We start from the raw sequence: 16,684 nt of genomic DNA on the forward strand, positions 1-16,684 counted from the left end.
AAATTACCATAAAAACCCCATGCAAAGTGATATAACTAAATTACTCTCTAGTTGTCACTTACACTCTTCCTTAGGTCACCCATCTCTTTTCTTCACCTTGCATGTCAAAATCATCCACCATCGCAGGAAGGAAAAAAAAAAAAGCTACTTGAATGTGATTCCTGTTCCATTTTTTTAAAAAACAGCTTAAAAAGGAGCTGATTTACAACATCATTCATACAAAAAGTGGCTGAACTAAGTTTCTGAGAGGTGGATAAAAGAGGTGGTGTATAGTAGAACGGCCACACCTTGATCGGGAAAATCAGACATCACCACCTGAATTTGAATGCGCAATACTTCAGCTACATGAAAATTGCTTATCAAGACATCCTCTAAGTCTTTCATAGTTGCTCGTAAGTTGGGCTTTGTCTGCACAGCAAGTGGAGCTAGAAGCGATAATGTATGACATCCTTCAAGTGGCTTCTATTTTAGGGATCAAGAATATCAAGCTCTTTTCTAATTGTAAGGCAATAGTCTCCAGTCTACATGACCATTCTAGTGATCTAGATTGGCACTGTTCTAACTTACTTCAACTTATTAAGCATTCTTTGTTGGGGTTTGATAACTGTGTTGTATTTCATATTTCTAGAGCTGAAAATATTGACACTTTGAGGACTTGATCCATTGTACTTTGTTCCTGCTGGGAGGATTTCCCCCGACTTGTTTCTTTGAATGTATTTCTTTTTTTATGTTTGGCGGGAAAAAAAAACTTGAAAATTATAATCCTAGATCCATCAACCGCCTTCCAATCAAACCACACATTCCGTTATTTACATTGTCTGGTTGAGATGATCCACCGCTATATCCTTACAATGATTAAGGTAGAAAATGAAAGATCAGTCCAATACTCCGATGAGTAATAGGAGGAGGAAGTTGCGGACAGGATTTATTTAAAGCTTGGAATTCTGTGAGTAATCAGGTGAGAAGCTTTCAACAAGCCAAGAAGTCCAATGGTGAATTTGATGCAAAGAATGCAAAGAAAAACTCTAATTTTGATAAGTAGGTTGCTTACCTTGATAGGTAAGTCTTATATATTTATAAATAAACATGGCTGTTGTACAAGATTCATTTACAATATTCAAATTTGAATTCAAAATTAAAAACTTGAATCCAAAAATTGAATTCAAAAATCAAATTCAAACCATAACAGATCCGGTCTTTTAGTTTCCATATCATATAACAAGGGCGGGCAAAAATAGATATATTGAACATCCAAGAGAGACATTAATTTCCAGTCCCATTTAAAAGTTTGGATTAGGGGCAGATAGGCTCAGCGAATATGAGGGGTGGGGATGGCATGGATGGAAAGAAGTTTGAACTAGACCTTCTTAATCTTATTGTCTTAATATAAGAGGTTGTCCCTACTGTGTTAGAAAAACATTCACACTAGACAGCATAATTAATCAAAATCATAAGATTTGACACCCTTAATGGAGTCTATACACCTCCAAAAATGGTCTTCCCCTTCCATGAATGGTGGAAGATAAATTTTATAAATTAAGTATTCTTGATGGGAGAGTATTCAGATTCGAAAACCACTTCGACCATCACGCCTTATATTCTTTAATTTTTGGCTGACCTGCTGCTGCTGGTAAGTGTTAATTCAGCTCATCCACTAAACTTGGTTTGGCTGAGTTTGGGGTGCATCGGATGAGTAGCTATGGTATAGAAAAAACAAACTTTCTCCTTCATTAAGTAAGAACCTCAAACAGACCACGGAATTAATTCAGTCATCAATGAGATCATTAGATCACCCACTTCAACATGTATATCTCTTATTCCAAATTCCAAAAAATCAAAAAATAAAAACATATCTCTTCTTTTATCATGCCTTATATTCTTTAATTTTTTTTTAAAGTTATCCTTTTGTTCTCTTATCCTGTCTTAATACTGCACTACTTGTCAATTAGGGTAAGCAAATTAGAATAAAGTGTAATGGAGGTTGATGAAATGGTTGAAAACGTTACTTCTCAGTCGAAAGGACATAGATTCAATCCTTATTAGCAGCATATGTAATATGCCCAAAAAAAAAAAAAATAGAATAAAGATCATAGACATTTAACATATGTTGACTTGTAAAATAAACAAAAAAATATAAAAACTCCTCCAAATGGATCGGATCAAGCACTCCGTTACCGTGCAAACCTCGAAAAATTTGCTAACCTTTTCAGAAAAGAGTTGAGGATGGGCAAGTTTATTTCTCTGATCAGGAAAAAATTTGAGCGTCTTTGTCACCTTGTAAACCCTTTTTGGGCTGAAGTTTGTTATTTTATGTGTTTATCAGTAGTTGGTTTCCTAGTTTTGAAGGTTTTGAAACCTAGAACTGAGTTATACAGGGCAAATGACTTGGATATGTTCTTTATGTCTGTGTCAGCCTCAACTATTTCAAGTATGACTACCATTGAAATGGAGTTTTTCTCCAATACCCAACTTATTGTGTTAACCATTTTAATGGTTTTAGGTGGTGAGGGTTTTGTTTCAACGCTTGAAATTTCTTGTTCTTATTTCAAGATGAAGAAACAAGAAACCCAAAAGAACGCAGACTTACCAGTTACCCACCACCAAAGTTCTTACAAAACTGAGTCAAGTTTGGTAGATGCAGGCACTTCAGTTAGTGATGTCTTAAAACTTAACTCAGTCAGGTATTTGAGTTACGTTGGGTGGTGTTATTCGCTTGTTATTCATGTCGTGGGTTCTGGATTGATTTCAATGTACATGGACTTTGTTCCAAGTGCAAGAGAAGTCCTTAAGAACAAGGGTCTTCATATAGGGACATTCTGTGTGTTCACTACGGTCTCTACCTTTGCAAATTGTGGACTACTTCCCACAAATGAAAACATGATTGTGTTTATAAAAAATCCAGGATTGCTTCTTGTTGTAATGCCTCAAGGGCTTCTTGGAAACACATTGTACGCTCCATGTTTGCGATTTCTGATATGGGTTTTGGGCAGATTAACAAACAGACCAGAACCAAATTACTTGTTGATGAAAAACTCCAGTGAAATAGGATATTGTCACTTTCTCCCTTTTCTGCACTCCTGCCTTCTGGTTGTCACAGTTTTTGTGTTTATAGCGATTCAGTTCATTATATTCTGCTGCATGGAGTGGAATTCAGAAGCCTTGAATGGTCTCAGTTGCTATCAAAAGCTGGTTGCTGCATTATTCCAGTGCGTGAATTCCAGGCAGGCTGGTGAATCCGTTGTTGATCTTGCAGTTATTGCACCCGCGATACTGGTGTTATTTGTTGTAATGATGTTAGTCACCTTCACCCCTCTCTCTCTCTCTCTCTCTCTCTTTTTAAAAATTGATAAGGGCCAACTTGGTGCCAAAGACTTCTGCATAAGCAGAGTTCAGCACAGTTTTTCCAATCATACCTTAACAATTTTTGCTGGGCACCAACGCCGGGGGGTGGGGGGTGGGGGAGGGGAATCAATTCAGGTTGCAGGAATGTTCCTTCTGTCCTATGCACAGGTGCTAATAAGTTGGAGTAATCACCTTTCCAAGTAGATTAATGCATGTCAGCATTTCTAACCAGAGAATTGCAGGAATGTTTCCTGCTGCCCCTGGGTCCAAGCCTCCAACAAGAATGGAGATTGTTTAAAAGTTCAAGCAATTAAGCATGGTTAAACCATAACCCTAGTAGTTTTCTTTCGTGATAATGTACTTTTGTATATATTAAGACACTTATGTTTAGCAAATTACAAATAGTTTATATGTTTCGCAGGTATCTTCCTCCTTACACTAGCTTTATGCCCACAAAAGATGATGAGAAGAGTATTCTAACAAGTTGTGAGAAAAGGAAGAAAAGAAAGCAAAGGCTAGTGGAGAACCTTGTCTTTTCACAGCTCTCCTATCTGGCCATATTCATAATCATCATCTGCATCACTGAGAGGGAACACATGAAAGAGGATCCCATCAACTTCAGTGTGTTGAATATAGTCGTTGAAGTAATCAGGTAAGTACACTTTGTGCTATACACATATACATTTTTTTTCTTTCTTTTTGGTAGAGCTATACATACACATATACATGCACACGCTTTAAGGTGGTGCTCCTATTGTTTTGTCTTCCCCTGAGATACCGTCAACTTTATACCAAAAAAAGAAGAGATACTGGCCATCAACTTCAATGTATCTTCTTTAAGTTTGATTATTTATTTTACAAATACCGTACCTTACAAATTTCATTTCAACACGAATGATTAGTGTGGCAGGAACATGGGTTACAGCCAAAAAAAAATTCCTTATTTGTTTTCATATCAGCATAGCTTATACTCTTGTGAAGGATACATTCTGCTTACAAGGGTAGAGATCGATATTAGTGGAAGGAATAAAAAAAAAACAAATCATATCGTTTTCCTAATATGAATATTAATTACAGCAAGATGGGCACCATAGAGTGCATATTCCGTCCCCACTTTCTTTCTCATAAACAGAAAAAGAGAAAAATGCAATTTTGGATTCTAGGCAAATGGGTTGATCTCTTTTTGTAATATATATTCCATAGCAACTTCATAAATTTCATGCTTACATGTATATCAATTGAAAGTGTAGTCATCGTCCATATATACTTTTTTCTGAGAAAAATGCAATTTTGGATTCTAGGCAAATTGGTTGATCTCTTTTTGTAATATATATTCCATAGGAACTTCATAAATTTCATGCTTACATGTATATCAATTGAAAGTAAGTCATCGTCCATATATACTTTTTTTGAGAAAAATGCAATTTTGGATTCTAGGCAAATTGGTTGATCTCTTTTTGTAATATATATTCCATAGGAACTTCATAAATTTCATGCTTGACATGTATATCAATTGAAAGTAAGTCATCGTCCATAAATACTTTTCTTGAGAAAAAACAATAAAGATATACTTGAAGCTGCACAAAGGTGGTCGATTCCTTCTTTTCCTACTATACTGTATATAAAGGATAATTGGGATATGAGACAAAGGAAGATGGGATTTTCTGTTTCCATTTTTCACTATCATGTATAAAGTTGTAATATGTAGTTTTTACAAAAAAATAAAAATAAAATGTCGTAGTCTGTAGTCAAACATTAGTTGCATATTTAATTATATATTTGGGTCATTTCAGGTTTTAACTTGTTTATATATCATTTGTAGTGCATATGGAAATGTAGGATTCACAACAGGCTATAGTTGTGAAAGGCAACTAAAGCATGATGGCTATTGCAAGGATGCGTGGTATGGATTCTCTGGGAGATGGAGCAACCAAGGGAAGCTAGTGCTCATCATACTAATGTTTTTTGGAAGACTTCAGAAGTTTAACATGAATGGTGGTAAAGGTTGGATACTCGCCTGAAAAATAAATAGAAGTTGAGGACTTTCTTTAGTAATTTAGTAAGAATATTTTCAAGTATTGTAATTACATATATCTATTCTAGTCAGTAGAGTATTTGGATGCTTGAATAATTTTTGCTTGTCAACTAAAGTAAAATTGGCTCAAAAGATGAATAGATGACAAAACCAACATGGCATGCATGCATTGTCAGAAAGGCAATTTGCTATTTAAATCTTTAAGAGATTAGAAAGAGTGCAAACACGAATACGTACATTGTAACTCCATTTCAGTTTTATAAATATCCATAGGCAACCATATGAGCTTGTTTGATCTATTAAGGAAACAATATTCTATGCCCTACGACATTCTAGTGTGTTATGGGCAAAACCAACCATTTACTGGTAAAACCAAGGAGGGGACCAATGTGAAATTCCTTTGATTTTTAACCATTAAACCATGGTTTCAGGACCGTGAATCCGAAGCTCAAGTAACACAGTTGTGGACCATTCGAGTCAAGTTCAGAGGTTCGGAAATGGACCCCATGAAAGTTGATGACCTTGTAGAAGACCACCACCAAGAAGAGGAAAAATACAAAACAAAAAAGGGGACACCAACCGAGGAGGAAACCAAAGCAAGGTAAAAACCAGAGCCGAAGGCCCACCCACAAGGACACCAAACGGAAGCGAAGAAGACATTCCCGTCATCAGAAGGGTCGAACAACGATTAGCGAACCAACTCGAGGAAAAGGAAAAGAAAACAGACAAGATTCGAGAGCGGAGACAGATACAAACACCCCAACCAGGAGAGTATTTGCAATTACAGAAGAGTCACCGGAGTCCACCAAGGACTGAAAGGGCGGCTGATGCATGTTCAGGGCCCACAGACGGCACTTGCCGTCTCGGACTATGGACAAACTAGCAAGTTTGGCAGAATTGACAATCCATTGTAATCAATATGCAAACATGCAAGAGATCTTGCAAGCTAGGAAGGAAGCTTATGACAAGAGTGATAAAAACAAAGAAAGTGGAACCTTGCCGTTATGATCAAAGAGATAGGAGGAATGACAAAAATTCTGCAAGGAATGAAAATAGAGGTGGAAGGAATGATCAACATTGTGACTCTAATCAGTATACACCATTAAATGCCAGAAGATCATATGTATTGATGCAAATCCAACACCAAAGATTCTTGAGATGGCCTCTCCGATGATACCTAGAGCAGAATATAGACATCTAAATAATTTTTTTCGTTTTCACAAGGATCATGGATACAGTTCAGACGAATGCAGAGTCCTAAAGAATGAGATTGAACATTTGATTAGTCCAGGTCACCTGAATCGTTATGTGCAACACAAGAATGGAGGCCAATAGCAAAACAAAGATCAACCATGCACAAGGAAGGAATCTACAAGAGCCAAAAAAGGATGAAGAAGTGAAGAAGGACGAGCAAGCAAATTCTCAGCTTGAGGATCAAGAAAATCTGAAACCTACACGAAAGCGAACTCCTATCATGGCAATTTTGGGAAGTGTGGATTTGAGTTCAGTGGCCAAATCAAAGGCACATGCAAGGTTTGTTCATTTGGTAGAATCACAGTCAGTGGCAAAATGAATTAGAAAGAGGAAGGAAATAACATTTTCAAAAGAAGAAATGAATGGAATAAAGGAAGCACATGATGATGCAATTGTAATAGTTGCAGAAATTGAAAAACAAGATGAACATAGAATTTTGGTGGACACCTAATCTTCGGTAGACATTTTGTCATACGAAGCTTTCTTAAAGCTGAAACTTGATTCTGTGAAATTAAAGCCTTGCGGAACTAGATTAGTTGGCTTCTCTAGGGAATCAACTCCCCTAGAGGGGACAGTAGAAATGACAATAATATTATGGAGTCAACTAAAGATGGTAACAATTGTGACAATGTTTTTGGTGGTTAGAAGTTTGTCATTGCATAACATGATCCTCAACAAATTAAATGTAGTAGGGGCGATTGTCTTCATGGGACATTTGAAGATGAATTTCCTCTAGAACAAGGAGTTGGCGAATGTAGGTCGAACCAGGAGTTCTCAAGGCAATGCTATACAACATTCCTTAAATAAACAAAGGCCAAGGTAAAGCCCTGGCCCTAACTGTTGACATTATGGACAAGAGACATGAGGAAAAAAATTCAAAGGGGAGAACCAGTAAAAAAGCTGGAAATAATTTCTTTAAAGCTTGATGACCCAGAGAAGGAACCATGATTGGAGCATAACAGTTTGATGAAGATAAAAAGTTGTTGATGAGTTTTTTATAGCAAAATTTAGATATATTTGCATGGTCAGAAGACATGCCAGGTCTGAATAGAGATGTGCGGAACACAACCTTTGGGTTGATAACATAGTCAAACCGGTGAAGCAAAGGAGGATGAACTATTTAGTGCAAAAACACAAGGTGATGAAGGTTGAAGTTGAAAAGTTAAAGAACCCAAGCCTCATTCAGCCAATTGAGTTTCCGAAGCATAACGGGAAGTCAAGAATGTGTGTGTATTATACAAATCTAATCAAGGCATGTCCTAAGGACTCTTGTCCATTGCCTCGAATTGATCAGTTAATAAATGCAACTTCTAGTCAATAAATGCAAAGTTTTATGGATGCATGTTCAGGCTATAATCAAATTCTCATGAAAAAAGAATATTAACCTCATACAACATTTATGACCAGTAGGGAGAGCTCCAAGTAATATTATGAAAGGAATTCAAAGTTTAACAAGAAAAGTCGCAACATTGAATAGATTTATATCTAGATCGGGTGATAGATGTGCAGCTTTCTTTAAGGCATTTAAGAGTTTAAATGCTCAGAATGAACTTTGATGGTCAAAAGAGTGTCAGTTAGTGTTTGAAGAGTTAAAGAAGTGACTGACCAGCCCACTGATCCTCTCGAGACTAGTTCCAGGAGAAGTTCTACGTACAATTCTATTTGGCTTCATCGATGACAACATTGAGTGTGGTATTGATCAGAGAAGAAGGAGTTCATCAGCACCCAATTTATTTTGTAAGTTAATTTGGACAAGTCAAACCACTATGTATAAACTATTCACCCCCACCCCCTTTGGTAGGTTACATTTACATGATATCTGTCTAGCTAGAAAAGTGAGTTAGGCAGCTATGAACATAGTATAATATCAATACTAAAGTATTCGTTTTGAATATTTAGAACGAAAAATTACATTGATATGGTGAAATTTTGGCTCAAACAATTATGGAAACTCATAACCTTTTAAGAAAGTGGGTTAGAATTAAAAAAATCTATATATTCCAACTAAGGGTTCCCACTATGATCACTTTCTTATTACTATATTTTTTTCTCGATTGAGATTAAATTAAGTAATGGTTAAAGAATAAAGGGAAATTCAGGGATTAGCATTTGGATTACTACTAACCCATGGAGAATAGTGTATTGTATAGTTCATGTTGTAGAGATTGTATTGGTTACTATATATTGAGTTATTACTAAAACCTAACAAGTGGCTTCAAAGCCACCCTATACAATTTTAAAATCATGTTCAGGGATATGCGAACATCTAAATTTATGTTTGTCCACTTTCGGTGCAGGACTAAATATTCCACCCATAAATGTGAGAACATATAAGAGGACAAAAGAACATACTCACTGAAAGAAGAAAAAAAAGACCAACTTTTAAAAGTGATCATGGAGACTTCTAATTAAACCCCTTATATTTAATACAACCACTTCCCAAAAGTTTTAATATTTTCTTTTGAATGTAACATTTTGCCATTGTTAGAGACCTTGATTATGAATACTTAAAGAATTTAATCATACAATTCTAGTCGGAGAGAGGAACTTAACCTCTTCATCTACTTTGATCAACACATAATATGCATTATAGTTTATACTACCCATAATTTAATGGTTTTATTAATTAAGAATTTTAAAATTCATCATCTTCTATTCATGGTGAATGCACTATCTTAAGTTCTTAACATCTTATAATTAGAATGGGCAAATTATATATAAACCCTCTGGGTTTACAGTCAATTGCTTCTATTATCTCTGAAGAAAAAAATCAATTATATATGTCCATTTATTGCTTTAGTAGAGTTGTCTATTTATAGTTTTCAATTCTTAACATTTAAGAATAGGAGGACATCTGTAATTAATTTTTTTTTTAGGAATAGTAGATATAATTAATTACAAACACAAGAAATTTATATATAATTTACCCAATTAAAATATACACACTAATGATAATACTTTTTTTTTTTTTGGTAACAATGATAATAGTTTTTAAATCATACAATAAATGGTTTTACTTTTATTTATTTATTTATTTATTTATTATTTAACTTTTATGGGCAATTGATATCTTATCACATACGTTAGTCATTAGGGTTTCTTATCATATAAGTTTTTTTTTTTGGTAGGAAAGAGTTTAATTTATTTAATGGAAAAACCTCTATTACAACCTAGTTCTAATATATCAAATAACAAAAGCCAGAGAAGATGAGGGGGTGGGGTATTGATAGTTAAGAAGGCCTCCTGAGAGAGAGCACTATCCTTTGCTAGAGTATCCGCTACCATGTTGGCCTCACGTAGAACATGTATGAAGGAGATAGTTTTGAAGGAAGTTGAGAGTTGTAAGATGTCTGTGATGATTGGGAAGAGCTTCCAAGGTGCTTCATTGAGAGGATTCTTTAAGATGCTAATGAGAGCTTGGTTGTCGGACTCAACTTCGATCTTTGTCAATTTAAAATCGATAGCGCACAATAAAGCTTGCCGGATTGCCAAAGCTTCAACCATGAGGATCTAATGTACCTCAATTCCCCGACCGAAGCAGAAAAGCATATGACCCTTGTGATCCCTTTCAATTCCTCCATAGCCCACAACTCTTCGATCTTTAAAAAGCGACCCGTCGACATTCAATTTTGTATGGGAAGAAAGAGGGGCTACCCATTTGATGAGATTACTAGTGTTGTATGTCTGCTCTTTCCTGGAGTACTGGCAATAGAATTGAAGACCTTTCCAAATTTTAAATATTACCAGTGAGGGAGAGGTGGTCTCGCTTGAATCAAATTGGCTGGTATAGGCTTTCCATAATAACCATAATGTTGTTAGAGTGGCATTCCCTAGATCAATAGCTGTCTTGTTGTGCCATTGATTCACCAGTTGTATTACCTTTTCCACCAGGGACCCTCCTAAAGACATGAAGGGCAATTGTAAAGCATCCCATACTGACTTTGCAAAGGGGCACTGTACCAAAATATGATCTGGTGTCGTTTGATCCTCCCCACAATGTAGGCATAAATTGGAACAAGAGCATCCACGTTGATTTAATAGGGAAGTTGTTGGGAGCTTTATTGTAGCAGAGAAAATGGCTAACTCTTGGATGAAGGTGTAGTTGCCAAAATCTCTTCCACATGGTAGCAAATGGATCCAAGAAGGGAGAGTTACTTGTGGCCAGCCTGTATGCTGATCTAACTGAGAACGCTCCCGAAGCTATCTAGTGCCAGATCAATCGGTCATTCTGAGCTAAAATTGGTAATGGTATTGCAAGAATCTTTTTGACCATATTTGGAGGCCACCACTTCTGCAAATCATCTCTATTCCAATAGTGAGTGCGAGGATTAATGAATTGTGCCACTTTTGTTGGAGCAAGCCAAGTGGAAGGATAACAACCTAAGTCAAGAGCTGTATTTGGGATCAAACTATCTGTCCACAGATTGATCAATTGTCCATCTCCTACTTGCCACATAATACTTTTTTTTTATTAAATCTCGACTCATTAGAATAGATCTCCAACCCCAGGAATCAGTATGAGAAGGGGAAACCTCCAAAAAGGAACAATTGTGGCAGTATTTCTTCAACATCAACCGCCCCTACAACGATTGAGGATTTACGTGTAAATCCCATGCCTTCCGAGACAGAAGGGCTAGGTTAAAAACATAGAGATTGCGAATGCTCAGACCACCTTAAGATTTGGGAGAGCATATAGTATTCCAATCAATGGTGTGCACTTATTGCTTATCTCCATTGGACCAAAAGAATGTTCTCATTTTTCTCTCTCCAAAGTCTGTAGTATCAAATATGGCAGTCGAAAACAAGACATATAATGTGAGGGTAAAGCTGTAAGAGTTGACTGAATTAAGACTGCTTTCCGGGAGATGCCAAATACTTGGATTTCCATCCCTATAATCTCTTGTTAACTCGTTCAAGGAGAGTATCACAATGTTTGCATTTCAGTTTATTGGAAAGAGTGGAATTCCCAAATAAATATCCTCCATCATAGTCAAGGAGATGTGAAATTGTAATGGCAACTCTCTTTTCATAGCAACCGAGGTGTACGGACTATAGTGAGCTCTTGTTTATCTCAAATTCAATTCTTGACCAGAAAGATCACAATATTGTTGGATTACCTATGCAAAAATGGTGGCTTCCTTCTTTAAGGCTTGTCCAAACAAAATTAAGTCATCTGCAAAAGCGAGATAAGAGAGTCTTTCTCCTCCTCTACTTAATTGAAGACCCTTTAATTTCTTATTTTGAACTTTCAATTCCAAGTGTGAAGTCAACAGCTCGGCACATAACACAAAGAGGTAGGACGATAGAGGGTCACCTTGCCTTAACCCCTTAGTAGGATGTATCATAGAAGTAGGGGATCCATTAATTAGCGGAATGTAGGTGACGGTAGTAACGCAGAACATGACCCAATGTATCCATTTATCTGGGAATCCGTATGTCCTGTAAGGCCTGTTTGAGGAAGCTCCAGTCCAATCTGTCATACACCTTGCTCATATCCAATTTGATTGCCATGATACCATTTTTCCTTTGCTTGCGTCGATGGATTTTGTTCATAAGTTCATGAGCAATCAATATATTGTCTTGAATGTGTTTGCCTTTAACAAATCCATTTTGTTGAAAGGAAATTAAACCGGGGAGAATTTTCTTCAGGCAAGATACTAGAATCTTGGAGATAATTTTGTTACTCATGTTACAGAGGCTAATAGGTCTAAAGTTTCCTACTGTATCAGGCGAATCTACTTTCGGAATCAATGCTAAGAAGGTAGAATTATGTGATTTGGAGAATGTACATGTGTCAAAGAACTGATGGACCATAGCTTGAACATCAAATTTAACCTCCTCCTAGCTGTTTTGATATAAAAATTCCTGGGAAACCATCTGAATGGGGGGAGTTGAGGCCATTTGCACCGAAATAGCAAGTTTGATATCTTCATCATTGATAGGACGCATCAACCATAGCCGATCATTTTCGAAAAGTTTGTTTTTGATAGGGTTGAAATATTCATCACTGCTTTGTGGAGAAGATGAAGAATACAGTCTTTAAAAATGCACGACAAAAGCATCCGCTATATCGTTTTGTTCAATGAATTGAAGTCCATTCTGTTTAATGATGCGGATTCTATTTCGGGCTCTTCGCACTAAAGTGCTTTGGTGAAAGAATCTAGTGTTTCTGTTAACCTAAAGTTTCCAATTGATGCAAGTTTTTTGTTGCTATTTGTCTGCTTGTTGTTTCAGAACCAACTTCAATTTAGCTACCAAATGACTTTCTTTCATGTACTACTCCGACCGTTGTTTGGAAGGGAGTTGATCATGAAGGTCAATCTGTTTTTTGAGATCTTCCTCTTTGGATTCCAGATTCTTCACTGTTGATTTATTCCAACTTTTTAAATTGCTGGAGAGAGTTTTGAGCTTTTTTGCCAAAGAGAATGAAGGAAATCCTCGCACGGGAGAACTCCAGGAGTGATGTAAAAGATTTGCATAGGAATCCTCATGCACCCAGAAGCTTTCAAATCTAAATGGTTGAAGAATCTTACCTGCAGTATTTTCCATATCATATAAGTTGTGCATCCACCAAATGCACAAATTTTGAAATGGTGATACATTGATGGTTGGGATCCCTAAGGCTGCGTTTGTTTGCAAAGGTGGGGTGGGAAAAAAGGGGTTTTTCCCACCCCACCTTTATTCCAGCAAACAAACGCAGCCTTACATGACCAATTGGATCGATCATCATTGTGTAAGGTGCTAGTAAATGCAGGTGTTATTCAACAGACATGTATTTTTGTTGAACTCTAATTCCTTTTGTAATTTATTCTTGTATTTTCGTCGGTTTTAATATAACATAATATAATCTTTGTCTATTTTAATATAATATAGTATATTATACTAGATTCCCCTTTCTCCATAGAAAATATTAAACTCTAAATTTGTCTTCATTGTAAAGCGATTAAGGGTATCAATTGTAAACCGCACCAAATCACACTGTTCAAAATTAGGTATGATTTGTACCAAAACTGAATTATTAGTTTTATGGAACCATATCATCGGTTGTCTAGAAGTGTACAAAATTAGCAAACTAATTTTTAAAGAAATAAAAATTAATTAGCAAACTAATTTTTTAAGAAATAGAAATAGACATCTTGCCAAGACTTACGTGCGTTGAAAGGCACTAGCTTTACCATTCAACCACCCGTAAGCTTGCTGCAACTTAGTTGTGCTTCTAGTGAATATAAGGTTCTAAGCATAATGTTGTTAAATTAAAATGGATTTGTACTCATAGAACATATGGTACCCAAACCAATTTGTTAAAAAGCAATAATTTTACCATCCAACCATCACTGAAACAATACTGAACCGTTTTTGTAAATATCATACTGTATAAATTCTGTAAGGTACGATTTCGATTGGTAATTTTCAAATTCTACACGTACCAAAACCGTTCCGATTTCCACTTCTAGACATATTTTCAATTTTTTATTGAAGGAGAAGGAATATAATAAAAAGATATGTATAGGCACTACAGCTTATTATTATCATATTAGAATCTGTAGTATATTATTATAGTTATTCTTTGGGTAATTAGAAGCTGGATTAGTTAAAGATGCATTGTAGTACGCTTGGGAATTAAAAACAAAACATGGATTATAGAGAATGCTTGAGAAGTGCTGGGGTTAGAGATATAAAGAGAAGTGAGAAAAAGAAGGGTGAAAGCCAGAATTGGTTATCTCTTAAGATAGTGCATCCCATAGTCACTTCTGTCATCTCTTGAGATAGTGCATCTTCCACTTTCTCTTCCCCAATCAAGAGAAATCAGGCACATAATAAAAATTCAAAGCAATACAGAATTGGATTTTTATTAGGTTTATTTCTGACAAAAAAATCGACCATCTATTTTTCTCTGGATGAATGACACATGTTCATCAATTACATTAAAAAGTTGAGGTAAGATTTAAATAATATAAATTTTTTTGTTTTAATTTAATATGAACATTTGGATGTGAATGATGGACATGTGTCATTCATCCAAAGGAAAATGAATGGTCCATTTCTTTATCAAAAATGTATTTGATAAAAATTCCCATAGAATTCCACTATTTCAACGGTTCATAAAATTTCTCTCCCTTTAATTTTTTGCGAACTTGTAGAGCAAATTTGATTTTCAGGATACTTTTCAAAATCTAGTATCCTATTGTGCAACCTATGCCCACCATGATCTTAACCTTGGAGGACTCAATTGTGTTGGGTTTAGTCTAGTCCAGCTCCGCTACTCCGCTCTAATAGACTTGGATTGAATTGGGTTGGACTTGATTGATTGACGCAGAATATAGCGTAAAACAAAAATTTTGAGAACTTTGATAAATTGAAAATTATTATTCAAAATTAGAGTGTGTTTTCCAAGCTAACAATGATGTCTATTTATAGCAAGAAACCCTAAAAATATTAGGAAAAAAATAAAACAAAATGAAAATAACTCAAATTAAGAATCCAAATCTAATCAGAAAACTAAAAATGCCCCAAACCCCCCCCCCCCCACTAAACCATGGAATTTAGGGGTCAAAATGACATCTAGTGGGTGAACTTGATAAGGATGCATTAGATCTCGTCGAGCCAGTTCTTTTCACATCTTGATGGTCCCGTAACTCTTCCTGGATCAATAGTCATGCTTGTTTTAAGTATTACTGTAAAATCGTTGCAGCATTGATCTTGTTTAGTCAGGCTTTGTACGCATTAAATCAATTAAAAGAAGCTGCACTCAGTCAATGGTGAATTAAAGAGAACCCTAGAATGGTCAAAGGGCTAAAAGGCAGAAAGTTCTATGACATTTTCTTTTCTGTGATAACCAAATGCTATAACTTTCTCTCAAAAAAATCATTTATATTAACAAACGAAAAGATTACAATACATGCATACACCATGTTAGAGAACCACAATCACTCAATCTGCAACCATAGTTGCACCCATTACACCCAACCTCACTAGTTTCACATACTAGCAAAACATGATGCAAGAGCATATACATAAACAAATGTTATAACATTATGAAATTTATTATTATTACTTTTTAGGGTATTAAGTAGGGTTAAAATCAAGGTTAGGTTCGACTGAGCCAAGACCTGCACAATAACCCAGTCCAATGCTGATTTAAGGCTTGTGTTTATCAATCCGAACCCGTTCTCTGGTTGAAAAGTCTGCCTAGACCCCATTTGGGCTCAAAGTAGACTCCAATTATCAGTGCCAAATTTATACACACTCTAAGAAAGAGTTTGGATCACCTTCACTTTAGGAGAGCACACATTGCACCAACGATAACAAACCAGAATAATACAACACAAAGATTTAATATATTCACTTCTAAAAAAGGATAAAAATATAAAAATACTCCTCCAAATGGATCGAATCAATCAATCCCTCTGGTACCATTGTAAACCTTGAAAGAAGGAACTGATTTGGATTGTTAATAATAAAAAATAAAAAAATATTCCAAAGATGATACGCATTATTAAGAGGGAAAGACCCCAAAGTGCTCAACACTTGAGACCTTTAATGATATACATCCATGAGCAATCATATGAACTTGTTTTAGTCTCTAGGGGACATTCTCTAGCCTAGACAATCTAGTGTAAATAACAACAAAACCTAGTTATTGGAAACCCAGCAAGCGAAGGCTTTCTTTGTCTCCTTTTGTTTATTATAAACAATAACTCATGCAGCTTAATTTATTCTACCTAAATGGGGTGATATACCCTATTTACACGAATATATATATATGAAGGAAACATTTAGAACCTTCTTTAAATTTCAAAAAAGGAATAAAAAGAATAAAAAAGAATAAATTTTAAGGGCACCTCTAATTAAATACTAAAAGTCATCGACATCTCAAAAATACACCGAGTAGGTAGAGACACTCGAAAATGTCTTTTAAATTGACAACCACTCCCTCTTCCATTAGAATGGTCAATTGAAGAGGAAAATACAAATACATCTTTAATAGTATCTTTGTACCAAAAATTAAAATTAAAATTAAAATTTTATCCTATTCTATGTATTAAAATTTAT

General features: G+C 35.6%; 1 protein-coding gene across 1 annotated transcript; it reads left to right on the forward strand.

Annotated features, from left to right (window-relative positions):
* The first annotated feature begins 2,220 nt into the window (after window positions 1-2,220).
* LOC149012731 (cation transporter HKT1;3-like) lies at window positions 2,221-5,394 on the forward strand. Its single transcript, XM_089160048.1, has 3 exons — window positions 2,221-3,293; window positions 3,764-3,994; window positions 5,165-5,394. Exons 1-3 carry the CDS (start codon window positions 2,224-2,226, stop codon window positions 5,361-5,363), a joined length of 1,500 nt encoding a protein of 499 aa, XP_089016174.1. The 5' UTR covers window positions 2,221-2,223; the 3' UTR covers window positions 5,364-5,394.
* The last annotated feature ends 11,290 nt before the right edge of the window (window positions 5,395-16,684 follow it).

Source organism: Hakea prostrata, chromosome 6, assembly GCF_041222555.1.
Source record: "Hakea prostrata isolate BN-2017 chromosome 6, UWA_Hpros_2, whole genome shotgun sequence".
In the NCBI taxonomy this organism is placed as follows: Eukaryota; Viridiplantae; Streptophyta; class Magnoliopsida; order Proteales; family Proteaceae; genus Hakea; species Hakea prostrata.

Excerpts from the sequence above, each read along its gene's own strand:
- LOC149012731 (XM_089160048.1), top strand. The coding sequence starts at position 2,224 with ATGGGCAAGTTTATTTCTCTGATCAGGAAAAAATTTGAGCGTCTTTGT. Across the intron at positions 3,294-3,763 it reads GTGTTATTTGTTGTAATGAT|GTATCTTCCTCCTTACACTA; the intron begins GTTAGTCACCTT and ends TATGTTTCGCAG. Across the intron at positions 3,995-5,164 it reads ATAGTCGTTGAAGTAATCAG|TGCATATGGAAATGTAGGAT; the intron begins GTAAGTACACTT and ends TATCATTTGTAG.